The sequence below is a fragment of the Nerophis lumbriciformis genome, linkage group LG11 (genome assembly GCF_033978685.3).
Source record: "Nerophis lumbriciformis linkage group LG11, RoL_Nlum_v2.1, whole genome shotgun sequence".
Taxonomy (NCBI): Eukaryota; Metazoa; Chordata; class Actinopteri; order Syngnathiformes; family Syngnathidae; genus Nerophis; species Nerophis lumbriciformis.
The window spans coordinates 50,638,021-50,655,827 of NC_084558.2; the positions used below are offsets into that span (position 1 = coordinate 50,638,021).

Genomic DNA, 17,807 nt, shown 5'->3' on the forward strand with positions numbered 1-17,807 from the left:
TCGCAGTTTCGCAAAAAAAATATGCAATCTTAAAAAAAAAAAAAAAAAAGTTTTCTTTTTCTTGCAAGAAAAGTCTCACAAAGTCGTAGTTTTATGAATAAAGTCACAATTTATGAGAAAATATTTTTTCCCCCAAAGCAAAAAGTTGTAATCTTATATGAATAAAGTCATATATTTACGGGGGAAAAAAAGTTTGAATCTGAAAAGTCGTAATCCTTCAAAATAAAGTTGAATACGAAGGAGTACTAGTAAAGACAAAAAGTCGTAATGTTACGCGGAAAAATATATTTTAGTTGAAAAAAGTCGGAATTTTAGGAGATTTAGGAGATGAAAGTTAAGATATAAGAAAAAAAAATATTCCCAGAGGAAATTGTTGTAATCCGACAAAAATAAGTCGCAGTTTCGCAAAAAAAATATGCAATCTTAAAAAAAAAAAAAAAAAAAGTTTTCTTTTTCTTGCAAGAAAAGTCTCACAAAGTCGTAGTTTTATGAAGAAAGTTACAATTTATGAGAAAATATTTTTTCCCCCAAAGCAAAAAGTTGTAATCTTATATGAATAAAGTCATATATTTACGAGAAAAAAAAAGTTTGAATCTGAAAAGTCGTAATCCTTCAAAATAAAGTTGAATACGAAGGAGTACTAGTAAAGACAAAAAGTCGTAATGTTACGCGGAAAAATATATTTTAGTTGAAAAAAAGTCGGAATTTTAGGAGATTTAGGAGAAAGGCTTTTATTCCCGCCACCAAAAAAACGTTTTACAGAAAAATTTTTTTTTTTACGGAAAAAATCGTAATATTACGAGAGGTTTTTTTTTCTGAAAATAAAGTCGTAATCCTACAAAAATAATTTTTCGGAAAATAATTAAATTTTGTGACAGGGCAAAAAAAAAAAATCACAAATCTTGATGTTTTTTTTATGAAAAAATATTTTATGAAAACTTTTTCAAGAATTGAGTCGTAATTTTAGGATTTTTTTTTTTTAATATAATAAAATAGTTGTCGAAAATGAGGCGTGATTAAAAAAAAAAAGTTTTCTTTTTCTTGCAAGAAAAGTCTCACAAAGTCGTAGTTTTATGAAGAAAGTTACAATTTATGAGAAAATATTTTTTCCCCCAAAGCAAAAAGTTGTAATCTTATATGAATAAAGTCATATATTTACGGGAAAAAAAAAGTTTGAATCTGAAAAGTCGTAATCCTTCAAAATAAAGTTGAATACGAAGGAGTACTAGTAAAGACAAAAAGTCGTAATGTTACGCGGAAAAATATATTTTATTTGAAAAAAAGTCGGAATTTTAGGAGATTTAGGAGATGAAAGTTAAGATATAAGAAAAAAAAATATTCCCAGAGGAAATTGTTGCAATCCGACAAAAATAAGTCGCAGTTTCGCAAAAAAAATATGCAATCTTAAAAAAAAAAGAAAAAAAAAAGTTTTCTTTTTCTTGCAAGAAAAGTCTCACAAAGTCGTAGTTTTATGAAGAAAGTTACAATTTATGAGAAAATATTTTTTCCCCCAAAGCAAAAAGTTGTAATCTTATATGAATAAAGTCATATATTTACGGGGAAAAAAAAAGTTTGAATCTGAAAAGTCGTAATCCTTCAAAATAAAGTTGAATACGAAGGAGTACTAGTAAAGACAAAAAGTCGTAATGTTACGCGGAAAAATATATTTTATTTGAAAAAAAGTCGGAATTTTAGGAGATTTAGGAGAAAGGTTTTTATTCCCGCCACCAAAAAAAGTTTTACAGAAAAATGTATTTTTTTACGGAAAAAATCGTAATATTACGAGAGGGTTTTTTTTCTGAAAATAAAGTCGTAATCCTACAAAAATAATTTTTCGGAAAATAATTAAATTTTGTGACAGGGCAAAAAAAAAAAAATCACAAATCTTGATGTTTTTTTTTGAAAAAATATTTTATGAAAACTTTTTCAAGAATTGAGTCGTAATTTTAGGATTTTTTTTTTTTAATATAATAAAATAGTTGTCGAAAATGAGGCGTGATTAAAAAAAAAAAGTTTTCTTTTTCTTGCAAGAAAAGTCTCACAAAGTCGTAGTTTTATGAAGAAAGTTACAATTTATGAGAAAATATTTTTTCCCCCAAAGCAAAAAGTTGTAATCTTATATGAATAAAGTCATATATTTACGGGGAAAAAAAAGTTTGAATCTGAAAAGTCGTAATCCTTCAAAATAAAGTTGAATACGAAGGAGTACTAGTAAAGACAAAAAGTCGTAATGTTACGCGGAAAAATATATTTTATTTGAAAAAAAGTCGGAATTTTAGGAGATTTAGGAGATGAAAGTTAAGATATAAGAAAAAAAAATATTCCCAGAGGAAATTGTTGCAATCCGACAAAAATAAGTCGCAGTTTCGCAAAAAAAATAGGCAATCTTAAAAAAGAAAAAAAAAAAGTTTTCTTTTTCTTGCAAGAAAAGTCTCACAAAGTCGTAGTTTTATGAAGAAAGTTACAATTTATGAGAAAATATTTTTTCCCCCAAAGCAAAAAGTTGTAATCTTATATGAATAAAGTCATATATTTACGGGGAAAAAAAAGTTTGAATCTGAAAAGTCGTAATCCTTCAAAATAAAGTTGAATACGAAGGAGTACTAGTAAAGACAAAAAGTCGTAATGTTACGCGGAAAAATATATTTTATTTGAAAAAAAGTCGGAATTTTAGGAGATTTAGGAGATGAAAGTTAAGATATAAGAAAAAAAAATATTCCCAGAGGAAATTGTTGCAATCCGACAAAAATAAGTCGCAGTTTCGCAAAAAAAATATGCAATCTTAAAAAAAAAAAAAAAAAAAGTTTTCTTTTTCTTGCAAGAAAAGTCTCACAAAGTCGTAGTTTTATGAAGAAAGTTACAATTTATGAGAAAATATTTTTCCCCCCAAAGCAAAAAGTTGTAATCTTATATGAATAAAGTCATATATTTACGGGAAAAAAAAAGTTTGAATCTGAAAAGTCGTAATCCTTCAAAATAAAGTTGAATACGAAGGAGTACTAGTAAAGACAAAAAGTCGTAATGTTACGCGGAAAAATATATTTTAGTTGAAAAAAAGTCGGAATTTTAGGAGATTTAGGAGAAAGGTTTTTATTCCCGCCACCAAAAAAAGTTTTACAGAAAAATGTATTTTTTTACGGAAAAAATCGTAATATTACGAGAGGGTTTTTTTTCTGAAAATAAAGTCGTAATCCTACAAAAATAATTTTTCGGAAAATAATTAAATTTTGTGACAGGGCAAAAAAAAAAAATCACAAATCTTGATGTTTTTTTATGAAAAAATATTTTATGAAAACTTTTTCAAGAATTGAGTCGTAATTTTAGGATTTTTTTTTTTTAATATAATAAAATAGTTGTCGAAAATGAGGCGTGATTAAAAAAAAAAAGTTTTCTTTTTCTTGCAAGAAAAGTCTCACAAAGTCGTAGTTTTATGAAGAAAGTTACAATTTATGAGAAAATATTTTTTCCCCCAAAGCAAAAAGTTGTAATCTTATATGAATAAAGTCATATATTTACGGGGAAAAAAAAGTTTGAATCTGAAGTCGTAATCCTTCAAAATAAAGTTGAATACGAAGGAGTACTAGTAAAGACAAAAAGTCGTAATGTTACGCGGAAAAATATATTTTAGTTGAAAAAAAGTCGGAATTTTAGGAGATTTAGGAGAAAGGTTTTTATTCCCGCCACCAAAAAAAGTTTTACAGAAAAATGTATTTTTTTACGGAAAAAATCGTAATATTACGAGAGGGTTTTTTTTCTGAAAATAAAGTCGTAATCCTACAAAAATAATTTTTCGGAAAATAATTAAATTTTGTGACAGGGCAAAAAAAAAAAATCACAAATCTTGATGTTTTTTTATGAAAAAATATTTTATGAAAACTTTTTCAAGAATTGAGTCGTAATTTTAGGATTTTTTTTTTTTAATATAATAAAATAGTTGTCGAAAATGAGGCGTGATTAAAAAAAAAAAGTTTTCTTTTTCTTGCAAGAAAAGTCTCACAAAGTCGTAGTTTTATGAAGAAAGTTACAATTTATGAGAAAATATTTTTTCCCCCAAAGCAAAAAGTTGTAATCTTATATGAATAAAGTCATATATTTACGGGGAAAAAAAAGTTTGAATCTGAAAAGTCGTAATCCTTCAAAATAAAGTTGAATACGAAGGAGTACTAGTAAAGACAAAAAGTCGTAATGTTACGCGGAAAAATATATTTTATTTGAAAAAAAGTCGGAATTTTAGGAGTTTTAGGAGAAAGGCTTTTATTCCCGCCACCAAAAAAAAGTTTTACAGAAAAATTAATTTTTTTACGGAAAAAATCGTAATATTACGAGAGTTTTTTTTTTCTTCTGAAAATAAAGTCGTAATCCTACAAAAATAATTTTTCGGAAAATAATTAAATTTTGTGACAGGGCAAAAAAAAAAATCACAAATCTTGATGTTTTTTTATGAAAAAATATTTTATGAAAACTTTTTCAAGAATTGAGTCGTAATTTTAGGATTTTTTTTTTTTAATATAATAAAATAGTTGTCGAAAATGAGGCGTGATTAAAAAAAAAAAGTTTTCTTTTTCTTGCAAGAAAAGTCTCACAAAGTCGTAGTTTTATGAAGAAAGTTACAATTTATGAGAAAATATTTTTTCCCCCAAAGCAAAAAGTTGTAATCTTATATGAATAAAGTCATATATTTACGAGAAAAAAAAAGTTTGAATCTGAAAAGTCGTAATCCTTCAAAATAAAGTTGAATACGAAGGAGTACTAGTAAAGACAAAAAGTCGTAATGTTACGCGGAAAAATATATTTTAGTTGAAAAAAAGTCGGAATTTTAGGAGATTTAGGAGAAAGGCTTTTATTCCCGCCACCAAAAAAACGTTTTACAGAAAAATTAATTTTTTTACGGAAAAAATCGTAATATTACGAGAGGTTTTTTTTTCTGAAAATAAAGTCGTAATCCTACAAAAATAATTTTTCGGAAAATAATTAAATTTTGTGACAGGGCAAAAAAAAAAAATCACAAATCTTGATGTTTTTTTTATGAAAAAATATTTTATGAAAACTTTTTCAAGAATTGAGTCGTAATTTTAGGATTTTTTTTTTTTAATATAATAAAATAGTTGTCGAAAATGAGGCGTGATTAAAAAAAAAAAGTTTTCTTTTTCTTGCAAGAAAAGTCTCACAAAGTCGTAGTTTTATGAAGAAAGTTACAATTTATGAGAAAATATTTTTTCCCCCAAAGCAAAAAGTTGTAATCTTATATGAATAAAGTCATATATTTACGGGGAAAAAAAAGTTTGAATCTGAAAAGTCGTAATCCTTCAAAATAAAGTTGAATACGAAGGAGTACTAGTAAAGACAAAAAGTCGTAATGTTACGCGGAAAAATATATTTTAGTTGAAAAAAGTCGGAATTTTAGGAGTTTTAGGAGAAAGGTTTTTATTCCCGCCACCAAAAAAAAGTTTTACAGAAAAATTAATTTTTTTACGGAAAAAATCGTAATATTACGAGAGTTTGTTTTTATTTCTTCTGAAAATAAAGTCGTAATCGTACAAAAATAATTTTCCCGAAAATCATCCAATTTTGTGAGAGGGCAAAAAAAAAAACACAAATCTTGATGTTTTTTTACGAAAAAATATTTTATGAAAATTTTTTCAAGAATTTAATCGTAATTTTAGGATTTTTTATTTTTTAATATAACAAAATAGTTGTTGAGAATGAGGCATAATAAAAAAAAACAAAAAACGTTAATGGTAAAAAATGTCAACATTTTGGGAAAATAAAAGTCCTTTTATTGAGAAAGTTTAATTTTTCTTGCAAAGAGATTTTTTTTTTGTCCTCCAGAATTTTTTTTTAATCCTACAAAAACTAAACAGAAAAAACTAAAAATGTAAATGTAAAAAAAGTGGAAAGGTTTTGTTTTTCTTGCAAAAACTTCAACTAAAGTTCTTCATAAAATTGGGACCTTTTTGGAAGAAAAATTTAGTTTTCTTTTACAACTATTTACATTTTTTTTTGTAAAAAGATGACTTTATTGGAGGATTACAACTTTTTCCTTGGGGGGGAATATTTTCTCATATATTGCTGTAATTTTCCTCATAAAACTATGACTTTTTTTGCAAGAAAAATGTAACTTTCAAAGATTTCTGTTTAGTTTTTGTAGGATTAAAACAAATTCTGGAGGACAAAAAAAATCTCATAAAATTGTAATTTTTTTGCAAAAAAAATGAAACTTTCTTTATCAAAGATTTACATTTTTTCACATCTACATTTTTAGTTTTTCCTGTTTAGTTTTTGTAGAACGACAACTTTTATTTCTGGAGGAAAATTGTAATTTTCTTCATAAAAGTCTGCAACTTTCTGTAAAAACTTCGACTAAAGTCAAAGTTTTTACAGAAAAAATTACAAATGTTGGAAGAAAAAAATACTTTTTTTCTTGCAAAAAAGTCGTATTCCTAGAAAGTTGTAGATTTACGTCACCAAAGTTGAACAAATGTTGACCTGTGGAGGAAATAATCCTCATCTTTCAAAAACTAGCTCGTAGTTTGACGTGGAGAAAAAAGTTCCGATGTTCTTGCAAAAAAGTCGTAATTTAACAAAGATGTTGGATCAAATCATTTCTTTTAAAATGTTCATGCAAAAAAGTAGCAGTCTTTTGTGAAGAAAATTAAAATTTTCCTCCAGAAATAAAAGTTGTCGATCTCCAAAAACTAAACAGGAAAAACTAAAAATGCAAATGTGAAAAAATGTAAATCTTTGATAAAGAAAGTTTCATTTTTTTTGTAAAAAAAATTACAATTGAATGAGATTTGTTTTGTCCTCCAGAATTTGTTTTAATCCTACAAAAACTAAACAGAAATCTTTGAAAGTTACATTTTTCTTGCAAAAAAAGTCATAGTTTTATGAGGAAAATTACAGCAATATATGAGAAAATATTCCCCCCCAAGGAAAAAGTTGTAATCCTCCAATAAAGTCATCTTTTTACAAAAAAAAATGTAAATAGTTGTAAAAGAAAATTAAATTTTTCCTCCAAAAAAGTCCCAATTTTATGAAGAACTTTACAATCATAAGAGAAAAATATTTTTTTCTCCACAAATAAAAGTTGTAATCCTAGAAAAACTAAACAGGTAAAACTAAAAATGCCAAAAAAAATATCATAATTTTATGAAGTCGTAGTTTTATGAGGAAAATTACAGCAATATATGAAAAAATAATTCCCCCTCGAGGAAAAAGTTGTAATCCTCCAATAAAGTCCTCTTTTTACAGAAAAAAAAATGTAAATCTTTGTAAAAATGTTTTTAATTTTTCTTCCAAAAAAGTCCCAATTTTATGAAGAACGTTACAATCATATGAGAAAAATATTTTTTTCTCCACAAATAAAAGTTGTAATCATAGAAAAACTAAACAGGTAAAACTAAAAATGCCAAAAAAAATATCATAATTTTATGAAGTCGTAGTTTTATGAGGAAAATTACAGCAATATATGAAAAAATAATCCCCCCCCCGAGGAAAAAGTTGTAATCCTCCAATAAAGTCATCTTTTTACAAAAAAAATATAAATCTTTGAAGAAAAAAGTCAAAATGTTCTCACATAAAAGTCGCAGTCTTAAAAAGTTGTATTGTATGAGAAGAAACTTTTTTCCTCCAGAAATAAAATTTATAGTTCTAAAAAAACTGAACAGAAAAAACTAAAAGTGCAAATAATGTAAATCTTTGAAAAAGTTTAATTTTTCTTTCAAAAAAAGTGTTAGTTTTATAAAGAAGGTTACAATAAGTCGTATATTTTGCTTCCTCAAGGGAAAAATGATAATCCTACGAGAACTAAAGTGGAAGTTTTTACAGAAAAAATAGTTTTTCTTGCAAAAAAGTCGTATTCCTAGAAAGTTGTAGATTTACGTCACCAAAGTTGAACAAATGTTGACCTGTGGGGGAAATAATCCTCATCCTTCAAAAACTAGCTGGTAGTTTGACGTGGAGTAAAAAGTTCCGATGTTTTTGCAAAAAAGTCGTAATTTAACAAAGATGTTGGATCAAATCATTTCTTTTAAAATGTTCATGCAAAAAAGTTGCAGACTTTTATGAAGAAAATTACAATTTTCTTTCAGAAATAAAAGTTGTAGTTCTACAAAAACTAAACAGGAAAAACTAAAAATGTAAATCTTTGATAGTTTCATTTTTTTTTGCAAAAAAATTACAATTGTATGAGATTTTTTTTGTTCTCCAGAATTTGTTTTAATCCTACAAAAACTAAACAGAAAAAACTAAAAATGTAAATGTAAAAAACATGTAAATCTTTGAAAGTTAAATTTTTCTTGCAAAAAAATCGTAGTTTTGAGGAAAATTACAGCAATATATGAGAAAATAATCCCCCCCAAGGAAAAAGTTGTAATCCTCCAATAAAGTCATCTTTTTACAGGAAGAAAATGTAAATCTTTGTAAAAGAAAATTTAATTTTTCTTCCAAAAAAGTCCCAATTTTATGAAGAACTTTACAATCATATGAGAAAAATGTTTTTTTCTCTACAAATAAAAGTTGTAATCCTAGAAAAACTAAACAGGTAAAACTAAAAATGCCAAAAAAAATATCATAATTTTATGAAGTCGTAGTTTTATGAGGAAAATTACAGCAATATATGAAAAAAATAATCCCCCCCCCCCGAGGAAAAAGTTGTAGTCCTCCAATAAAGTCATCTTTTTACAAAAAAAATATAAATCTTTGAAGAAAAACGTCAAAATGTTCTCACATAAAAGTCACAGTCTTAAAAAGTTGTATTGTATGAGAAGAAACTTTTTTCCTCCAGAAATAAAATTTGTACTTCTAAAAAAACTGAACAGAAAAAACTAAAAGTGTAAATAATGTAAATCTTTGAAAAAGTTTCATTTTTCTTTCAAAAAAAGTGTTAGTTTTATAAAGAAGGTTACAATAACAGTCGTATATTTTGCTTCCTCAAGGGAAACATTATAATCCTACGAGAACTAAAGTGGAAGTTTTTACAGAAACATTTTTTTTCTTGCAAAAAAGTCGTATTCCTAGAAAGTTGTAGATTTACGTCACCAAAGTTGAACAAATGTTGACCTGTGGAGGAAATAATCCTCATCCTTCAAAAACTAGCTGCTAGTTTGACGTGGAGTAAAAAGTTCCCATGTTTTTGCAAAAAAGTCGTAACTTAACAAAAATGTTGGATCAAATCATTTCTTTTAAAATGTTCATGCAAAAAAGTTGCAGACTTTTATGAAGAAAATTATAATTTTCTTCCAGAAATAAAAGTTGTAGTTCTATAAAAACTAAACAGGAAAAACTAAAAATGTAAATGTGAAAAAAAAGTAAATCTTTTATAAAGAAAGTTTCATTTTTTTTTGCAAAAAAATTACAATTGTATGAGATTTTTTTTGTCCTCCAGAATTTGTTTTAATCCTACAAAAACTAAACAGAAAAAACTAAAAATGTAAAAAACATGTAAATCTGAAAGTTAAATTTTTCTTGCAAAAAAAGTCGTAGTTTTATGAGGACAATTACAGCAATATATGAGAAAATAATCCCCCCCAAGGAAAAAGTTGTATTCCTCCAATAAAGTCATCTTTTTACAGGAAAAAAATGTAAATCTTTGTAAAAGAAAATTAAATTTTTCTTCCAAAAAAGTCCCAATTTTATGAAGAACTTTACAATCATATGAGAAAAATATTTTTTTCTCCACAAATAAAAGTTGTAATCCTAGAAAAACTAAACAGGTAAAACTAAAAATGCCAAAAAAAATATCATAATTTTATGAAGTCGTAGTTTTATGAGGAAAATTACAGCAATATATGAAAAAAGAATCATCCCCCCCCCCCGAGGAAAAAGTTGTAGTCCTCCAATAAAGTCATCTTTTTACAGAAAAAAAATGTAAATCTTTGTAAAAGAAAATTACATTTTTCTTCCAAAAAAGTCCCAATTTTATGAAGAACTTTACAATCATATGAGAAAAATATTTTTTTCTCCACAAATAAAAGTTGTAATCATAGAAAAACTAAACAGGTAAAACTAAAAATGCTCAAAAAAATATCATAATTTTAAGAAGTCGTAGTTTTATGAGGAAAATTACAGCAATATATGAAAAAATAATTCCCCCCCCGAGGAAAAAGTTGTAATCCTCCAATAAAGTCCTTTTTTTACAGAAAAAATATGTAAATCTTTGTAAAAGAAAATTTAATTTTTTTTCCAAAAAAGTCCCAATTTTATGAAGAACATTACAATCATATGAGACAAATATTTTTTCCTCCACAAATAAAAGTTGTAATCCTAGAAAAACTAAACCGGAAAAACTAAAAATGCCAAAAAAAAAAAATCATAATTTTATGAAGTCGTAGTTTTATGAGGAAAATTACAGCAATATATGAAAAAATAATTCCCCCCCGAGGAAAAAGTTGTAATCCTCCAATAAAGTCATCTTTTTACAAAAAAAATTTAAATCTTTGAAGAAAAAAGTAAACATTTTCTCACACAAAAGTCGCAGTCTTAAAAAGTTGTATTGTATGAGAAGAAACTTTTTTCCTCCAGAAAAAAAGTTGTACTTCTAAAAAAAACTGAACAGAAAAAACTAAAAGTGTAAATAATGTAAATCTTTGAAAAAGTTAAATTTTTCTTGCAAAAAAAGTGCTAGTTTTATAAAGAAGGTTACATTAACAGTCGTATATTTTGCTTCCTCAAGGGAAAAATTAAAATCCTACGAGAACTAAAGTGGAAGTTTTGACAGAAACATTTTTTTTTCTTGCAAAAAAGTCGTATTCCTAGAAAGTTGTAGATTTACGTCACCAAAGTTGAACAAATGTTGACCTGTGGGGGAAATAATCCTCATCCTTCAAAAACTAGCTGCTAGTTTGACGTGGAGTAAAAAGTTCCGATGTTTTTGCAAAAAAGTCGTAACTTAACAAAGATGTCGGATCAAATCATTTCTGTTGAAATGTTCATGCAAAAAAGGTATAAAATAGTAGTTTTAGGAAGAAATGAGACAAAAAATGTCCTACTTTTACATAGAAAAAAAAATGTTAATCTTAGAAGAAACTTTTTTTCCACCAACTCAGCACATTTTAATGAACAATTTGGGTTAAATTGAGCTTTGAGCAGTAATGGAGCACATTGTGGTGGGGCCCCTCGCTCTAGAGCCAAAAGGCCCTAAAATGAATGAATTTTCACATTTAAAAAAAGTCTGCTGGCTGTCATTTAAGGTCCTGGAAGAGCGACACTGCCCCCTGGTGGTCGGAGTCAGCAAGCGCGTCTCCAAAACAAAGCCAAGGAAAATGACATCATGGTTTCCTTTTTTATTCTCAGTGTGACGCAACATTAGAAGTATATAAATATCTGTTTCTTTTGTGAAATATACAACATCTATGAGCAAAATACACAACTCAAAAAACAAACACATTTTTATTGCACATTTTTCTAAAAAGACAGAAGGGGGAATATCTCTAACACGCTGGAAAGAACAGCACAAGACCAGAAAGAACCCGACAACTTCTTTGGGAAAAGTCCGCTCGCACCACGACAAACATCAGCGACACACAACACAGATTTGGCAAAATGTCCGCTATACAAAATGTACAAGCCTGGTAAACCCACAACAAATGTGCTTTCCCACTATTTTCTACCTTTCCAGATAACACTCGATAAGGTGCTTTAGCCCCGCCCCTTTTTAGCCAATAACTGTGAAATCGACGAGGAAGTCCTGGCGCGCTTACCAAAGCTACTTCCTGGTTGGCGTTTCAATTTTTTTTCTTAAAAAAAGGCCTCGAAAATTGAAACGCGAAAAAAGTGAAAAGAGCGTGATTTTTGAGATAACGCAGTCTTGACTGGAGAGTATGAAGGAGTACTCGTAACGAGACAAAGTCGTAATGTTACGAGGGGAAAATTATTTTAGTCGAAAAAAGGCGGAATTTTAGGTGAAAGGTTTTTATTCCCACCACAAAAAAAAGTTTTACAGAAAAATGTCATTTTTTACGAAAAAAAAAATCGTAATATTACAAGATTTTTTATTTTTTTTCGAGAATAAAGTCGTAATCGTACAAAAATATTTTTTCGGACAATTTTGTGAGAAACAGAGGGAAAAAAAAAAAAGACAAATTTTGAGTTGTTACTTAAAATTATGACTCAATTACGAAAAAAAATTTTTTTTACCAAAAAAAGAAATTAGTTTTCGTGAATGAGGTGTAACAAAAAAAAAGTTTCTGATAAAAAAGTAGTTTTATTGAGAAAAAAAGTACAACTCAACCATTTTTTATGAGGTGTCTATTTTTTGAAGAAAAAAAACGTGGAGAAATGGGAAATGAAAAGTCGTAATCCTACAAAATAAAGTTCTGTAAAGGAGTTAAAAACCTCCATTTGGTGGAAAAGCTAAATCCATGATACAAGATTCAAGAAGAAGTTTTATGAGACACTCATTTTAATCTTTTAATTATTTCTTTGAGAATAAAGTCGTAATCCTACAAAAATATTTTTTCGGACAATTTTGTGAGAAACAGAGGAAAAAAAAAAAAAAGACAAATCTTGAGTTGTTACTTAAAATTACGACTCAATTACGAAATTTTTTTTAAAAAATCGTAATTGAGTTGTAATTTTAGGAAAAATTCGACACAATCAAGTCGCGTTTTTTTTTTTACCAAAAAAAGAAATGAGTTTTCGTGAATGAGGTGTAACAAAAAAAAAAGTTTCTGATAAAAAAGTAGTTTTATTGAGAAAAAAAATAAAAATTAACCATTTTTTATGAGGTGTCTATTTTTTTGAAGAAAAAAAACGTGGAGAAATGGGAAATGAAAAGTCGTAATCCTACAAAATAAAGTTCTGTAAAGGAGTTAAAAACCTCCATTTGGTGGAAAAGCTAAATCCATGATACAAGATTCAAGAATAAGTTTTATGAGACACTCATTTTAATCTTTTAATTATTTCTTTGAGAATAAAGTCGTAATCCTACAAAAATAGTTTTTCGGAAAATTCTATTTTTTGAAGAAAAAATGAGAAATGAGAAATGAAAAGTCGTAATCCTACAAAATAAAGTAGTTTTTATGCAAAGGAGTTAAAAACTTCACTTTATGTTTTATGGATGATCCATGATACGAGAATCAAGTAGAAGTTTTATGAGACACTCATTTTAATCTTTTTATTATTTATTTGAGAATAAAGTCCTAAGCCTACAAAAATAATTTTTCGGAAAATAATCAAATTTAGTGAGAAACAGAGGGAAAAAAGAGACAAATCTTGAGTTGTTTTTTACGAATTAAAAAAAAAAATCGTAAATGAGTCATAATTTTAGGAAAGATCCAACACAATCAAGTCCCGTTTTTTACCACACAAAAAAAGTAATCTTAGAAGTTAGTTTTCGTGAATGAGGTGTAACAAAAAAAAAAGTTTATGGTAAAAAAGTCGTTTTATTGAGAAAAAAAAATACAACTTATGGTTTAAGGAAAACCATTTTTTATGAGGGGTCTATTTTTTGAAGAAAAAAAAACGTTGAGAAAAGAGAAATGAAAAGTTGTAATCCTACAAAATAAAGTTCTGTAAAGGAGTTAAAAAACTCCCTTTATGTTTTATGTAGGAAAAACTAAATCCATGATACGAGAAGCAAGTAGAAGTTTTATGAGAGACTAATTTTAATTTTTTAATTATTTCTTTGAGAATAAAGTCGTAATCCTGAGTCGTAATTTTAGGAAAAATCAGACACAATCAAGTCGCATTTTTTTACAAAAAAAAATTGTAATTTCAGAAATGTTTTTTAATTCAACAAAGTAGTTCTCGAGAATGAAGCGTAATACAAAAAAAAAAGTTTATGGTAAAAAATGTCAAAATTTGGGGGAAAAAAGTAGATTTATTGTGAAAAAATATATAATCTATGGTTTAAGGAAAAACATTTTTTTATGAGGAGTCTATTTTTTGAAGAAAAATGACAAATGAGAAATGAAAAGTCGTAATCCTACAAAATAAAGTAGTTTTTCTGCAAAGGAGTTAAAAACCTCACTTTATGTTTTATGGAGGACAAACTAAATCCATGATAAAAGAATCAAGTAGAAGTTTTATGAGACACTCATTTTAATCTTTTAATTATTTCTTTGAGAATAAAGTCATAATCCTACAAAAATAAGTTTTCTGAAAATAATACAATTTTGTGAAAAACAGAAAAAAAAAAAATCACAAATCTTGAGTTGTTTTTTACGGAAAAATATGTTATGAAATTTTTTTTCCAAAATGGAGTCGTAATTTTAGGAAAAATCCAACAAAATGTAATCTTAGAATTTTTTTTTAATACAACAAAGTAGTTTTCGAGAAAGAGGTGTTATCAAAAAAAAAAAAGTTTATGGTGAAAAATTTCAACATTTTGGGGGAAAAAAAAGAGTTGTTTTATTGATGATAAAAAAATATAATTTACGGTTTAAAGAAAACATTTTTTTTTATGAGGTGTCTATTTTTTGAAGAAAAAAAGTTGAGAAAAGAGTAATGAAAAGTCATAATCTTACAAAATAAAGTTCTGTAAAGGAGTTAAAAACCTTTATGTTTTATGGAGGAAAAACTAAATCCATGATATGAGAATCAAGTAGAAGTTTTATGAGACTCTCATTTTAATCTTTTAAATATTTGTTTGACAATAAAGTTGTAATCCCGCTAATCAAAAATTTGTAATCTTATGAAAAAGATTAAGAAAACGTTGTAATCCCACAAAATAAATTGTCGTTTTACAGGGAAAAAGTCATAATATTACAAAAATATTTTTGGGGAAAATAAGACAATTTTATTAGGAAAAAAAAAATCGTTTTTTGGGGTTGTTTTTTTTTCCTTGAAAAAAACACATTTTAGGAAAAATCTGACAAAAATGGTTTCATAAAAAAAATCACAATCAAATTGCGTTTTCTTTTTATGAAGAAATATGTAATCTTACAATGAAAGTTTTTTTGGTGTTTTTTTTTAAATAAAAAAGAAAGTTTGACCAGAATTTTGGTGTAAATATGACAAAAATAGCTTTATGGAAAAAACGTCAAAATCTTCGGAAAAAAAAGTTGTTTTATTGAGAAAGAAAAATTAAAATTTGGGTTCATTTTTTAGAGCAAAAAAGTTGAGAAATGAGAAAAGAAAAGTCGTAATCCTACAAAATAAACCTCACTTTATGTTTTATGGAGAAAAACTACATCCACGGTACGAGAATCCAGTAGAAGTTTTACGAGATAAAAGTTTTAATCTTCATAACCTGTTTGAGAATTACGTCGTAAAGTCAGTCTGAAGTCGTAATCCTTTGAGGAAAAAGGTTTTGGTTTTCTTTCTCCAAACAAAATAAGTTGTAATCCTACAAGAATAAATCGTAGTTTTGCGGAAAAAAATCGTAATTTTGGCAAGTTTTTATTAACGTTACTTTACGTTACGCGTACGTTTTTCAAGAACGAAGTCTTAGTTTTACGAAACAAGTACGACTCGTGGAAAATGGAGAACAAAGAAAATCGCAATCTTCCGAGAACAGTCGGAGTTTTACGAGAAGTCGTCCGTCGTTACAACTTTTTTCCTGAAGACGTAACTTTAAAACTTTATTTTAACTTTATTTTCGTAACTCTACGACGTTACTCTTGTGTCGCTCTTACTCCTTCGTACTTCAAGTCGTTTTTAGAGCCTCGGAAACCGAAGTTTTGAACCAATCGGGGCCCTCCCGTCGTTCACGAACAACCTTTACGTAATCAACGTTATTTCCGATGTTTGTCGGCCTCACAGTTCTAGAGTGAAATGCTACATTTTCCATGAGTGTGACTTGTTGCCGCGGCAACACAAACATCAAACAGCCTACGACGATGAATCCCGACAAAGGAATGTGGTCAAGCATGAGGAGTCGTCGTCTAAGCCGCGATGATGTCACAGGAAGTGGCGTTTAAAAACATGGCTACGTACGCAACATGGCGGCTCTACTGCATTAAAACGAGTGCAAGTGGAAAAAAAGCGTTTTATGGCACCTTTCGGGCGACGCCCGCCCACGTCCGGGAACCACGGGAGCAAACGCCAGCACGCGTAACAGCTTGTCCGGTCCTGGATTATAACAAGAAGGCTCCTTTAAAGGTTTACTTTTTGGGACCTGAAGTCCCACGCACGGTCTTCCCTTTGCCGGAGTCTTTGGACGCGTCCCGTTTGGCGTTCTTGAGTGCGGACGCGCCCTCCTGTTTCTTCTTCTCCGCCTGCTTAGCCACCTTGTCGGGGGGCGGACCCCTAGCGGACGCATCCGTGGTCTCCGAGAGGCCGGTCTCGGGTCCGGACTGGTTGTGCGGCGACGTCGTGCGCTTTGTTTTCGGGTCGTGATGTTCCTTAACGAGCGGGGGTTGTTTCTTGGGGGAGGGGTCTTTATGTTTGGGCGGTGCCCCGACCAGTTTGTGAGGCACCACCGCCCGATGTTTGGACTTGGATTCTGTGCTCTCCTTGAACACGAGGGTGCAGGCTGCTACTGAGGATTTGGGTTCTGGTTGCCTGGGGCTAGGGGGAGGAGCCGGCACAGGTTTTTCGCGGAGACCGCTCCCCGAGGGCAACGTGGCGTCGCTCGAATTAGAGTCGGGAGTAGCTCGAGAGGCGGGGAGCGGTTCTTGCGCTGACGGTTTGGGGCCGAGAACGTTCTTGGCGACTGGAGGATCGTGATCCTTATGGCCCTCCACAGGCTGGGGTTCGCACTTCAACAAAACTCCCATTGAGGGTTCTGGCATTGATTCGGGAACACCATCTTGGATCGTCGGCGTGCGGTACTCTGATATCTCCTGGGCCTTTTCTTCTGGAAACATCTTTGTCTCTGGATGGTCCGACAGAAGACAGTCTTCCTTTGGAGGCCCTTTTGGATCTGGACCACACGCGCTCAACCCGTCCCTCGGGTCGTCACTTTCAGTGCCAGCAGGAAAGTTCTGAGCTGATGAGGTTGAGCTTTGGACCTGCAATCCAAAACCAGATGTTGATGGCGTGACCGCAACAGGTTGTTCTGTACCTGGAAACCTCATATTTGATGTTTGCAGCTCTTGCTTTGGGTCAGAAGTAGCTTGAGGTCCCACTTTTGCCGGCATCTCCTGGTCTTCTTCCTCCTGGTCTTCATTGCTGACTTCCCGGATGGACGGTGTCTTCCCACAGGAGAAGTGTCGGGATGACGTCACCTTCATGCAGGTTCTGCCGTCCTGTTTCACAGTCGAGCTAGAACCGTCAGGTCTTGCTTCTTTGGGGAACATCTTTGGGGAGGTCTCGGTACCCGCCGTGCAGCTCAGCGGGCTTTTGGGTTTCTCGGGAGGTTTCATCAGGCGCTCGGCGGCGTTCTGTAGCCAAACGGGAGGCGAGACCATCTTGCACTCAGTCATCTTGGACAAACACGGGTCTGTCTTGGAGATCCTGGGTCCGGAGAGCAGGCCGATGTCCAGGGTGCCCTCCAGAGGCTTGAGAGAGGACACGTGGCGTCCCTCCAGTTTGTAGTCAGAGGACGTCTTTCTTAAAGGACACTCGCCCGAGGAGATGAGCTGCAGCTTTTCCACGGCGGTCTCCCCTCGGCCAGAGAACATCTTGGCGGCCAGACCGTCGGGGACGCCGCCCTGTCCCGCTTTCATGTGCTCGTGAGTCGCCGCGTCCAGCTGGAGGCTTTTGGACCTGGAGGGACCGAAATGGAGGTTGTCGTGGATGTTGGGAGAGAGACGACACACAAAGTCCTCTCGCTCCTCGAAGGACAGCCTCTTCCTGGTAAAGTCCGTGTTGGGAGATTTCAGGTCCGACTTGGTGTTGTCTTTCATCTGTCGAGGATGCGTCCAGTCGCCGTCGCCGCCACAGGCGAACGAGTCGCCGCCGACGTCCGACACGCGACCGCAGAT

General features: G+C 30.7%; 1 protein-coding gene across 5 annotated transcripts in view; it reads right to left on the reverse strand.

The window, feature by feature from the left end:
- Nucleotides 1–15,261: 15,261 nt before the first annotated feature.
- mast4 (microtubule associated serine/threonine kinase family member 4) overlaps nt 15,262–17,807 on the reverse strand; it is a 302,344-nt gene continuing 299,798 nt past the window's right edge. For all 5 annotated transcript variants that reach the window (XM_061966300.1, XM_061966299.1, XM_061966298.1 and 2 more), the window contains one exon: nt 15,262–17,807. This exon is cut by the window's right edge and continues 734 nt beyond it. In XM_061966300.1, the coding sequence (XP_061822284.1) occupies nt 16,044–17,807 (1,764 nt within the window). In that variant the 3' untranslated portion in view covers nt 15,262–16,043.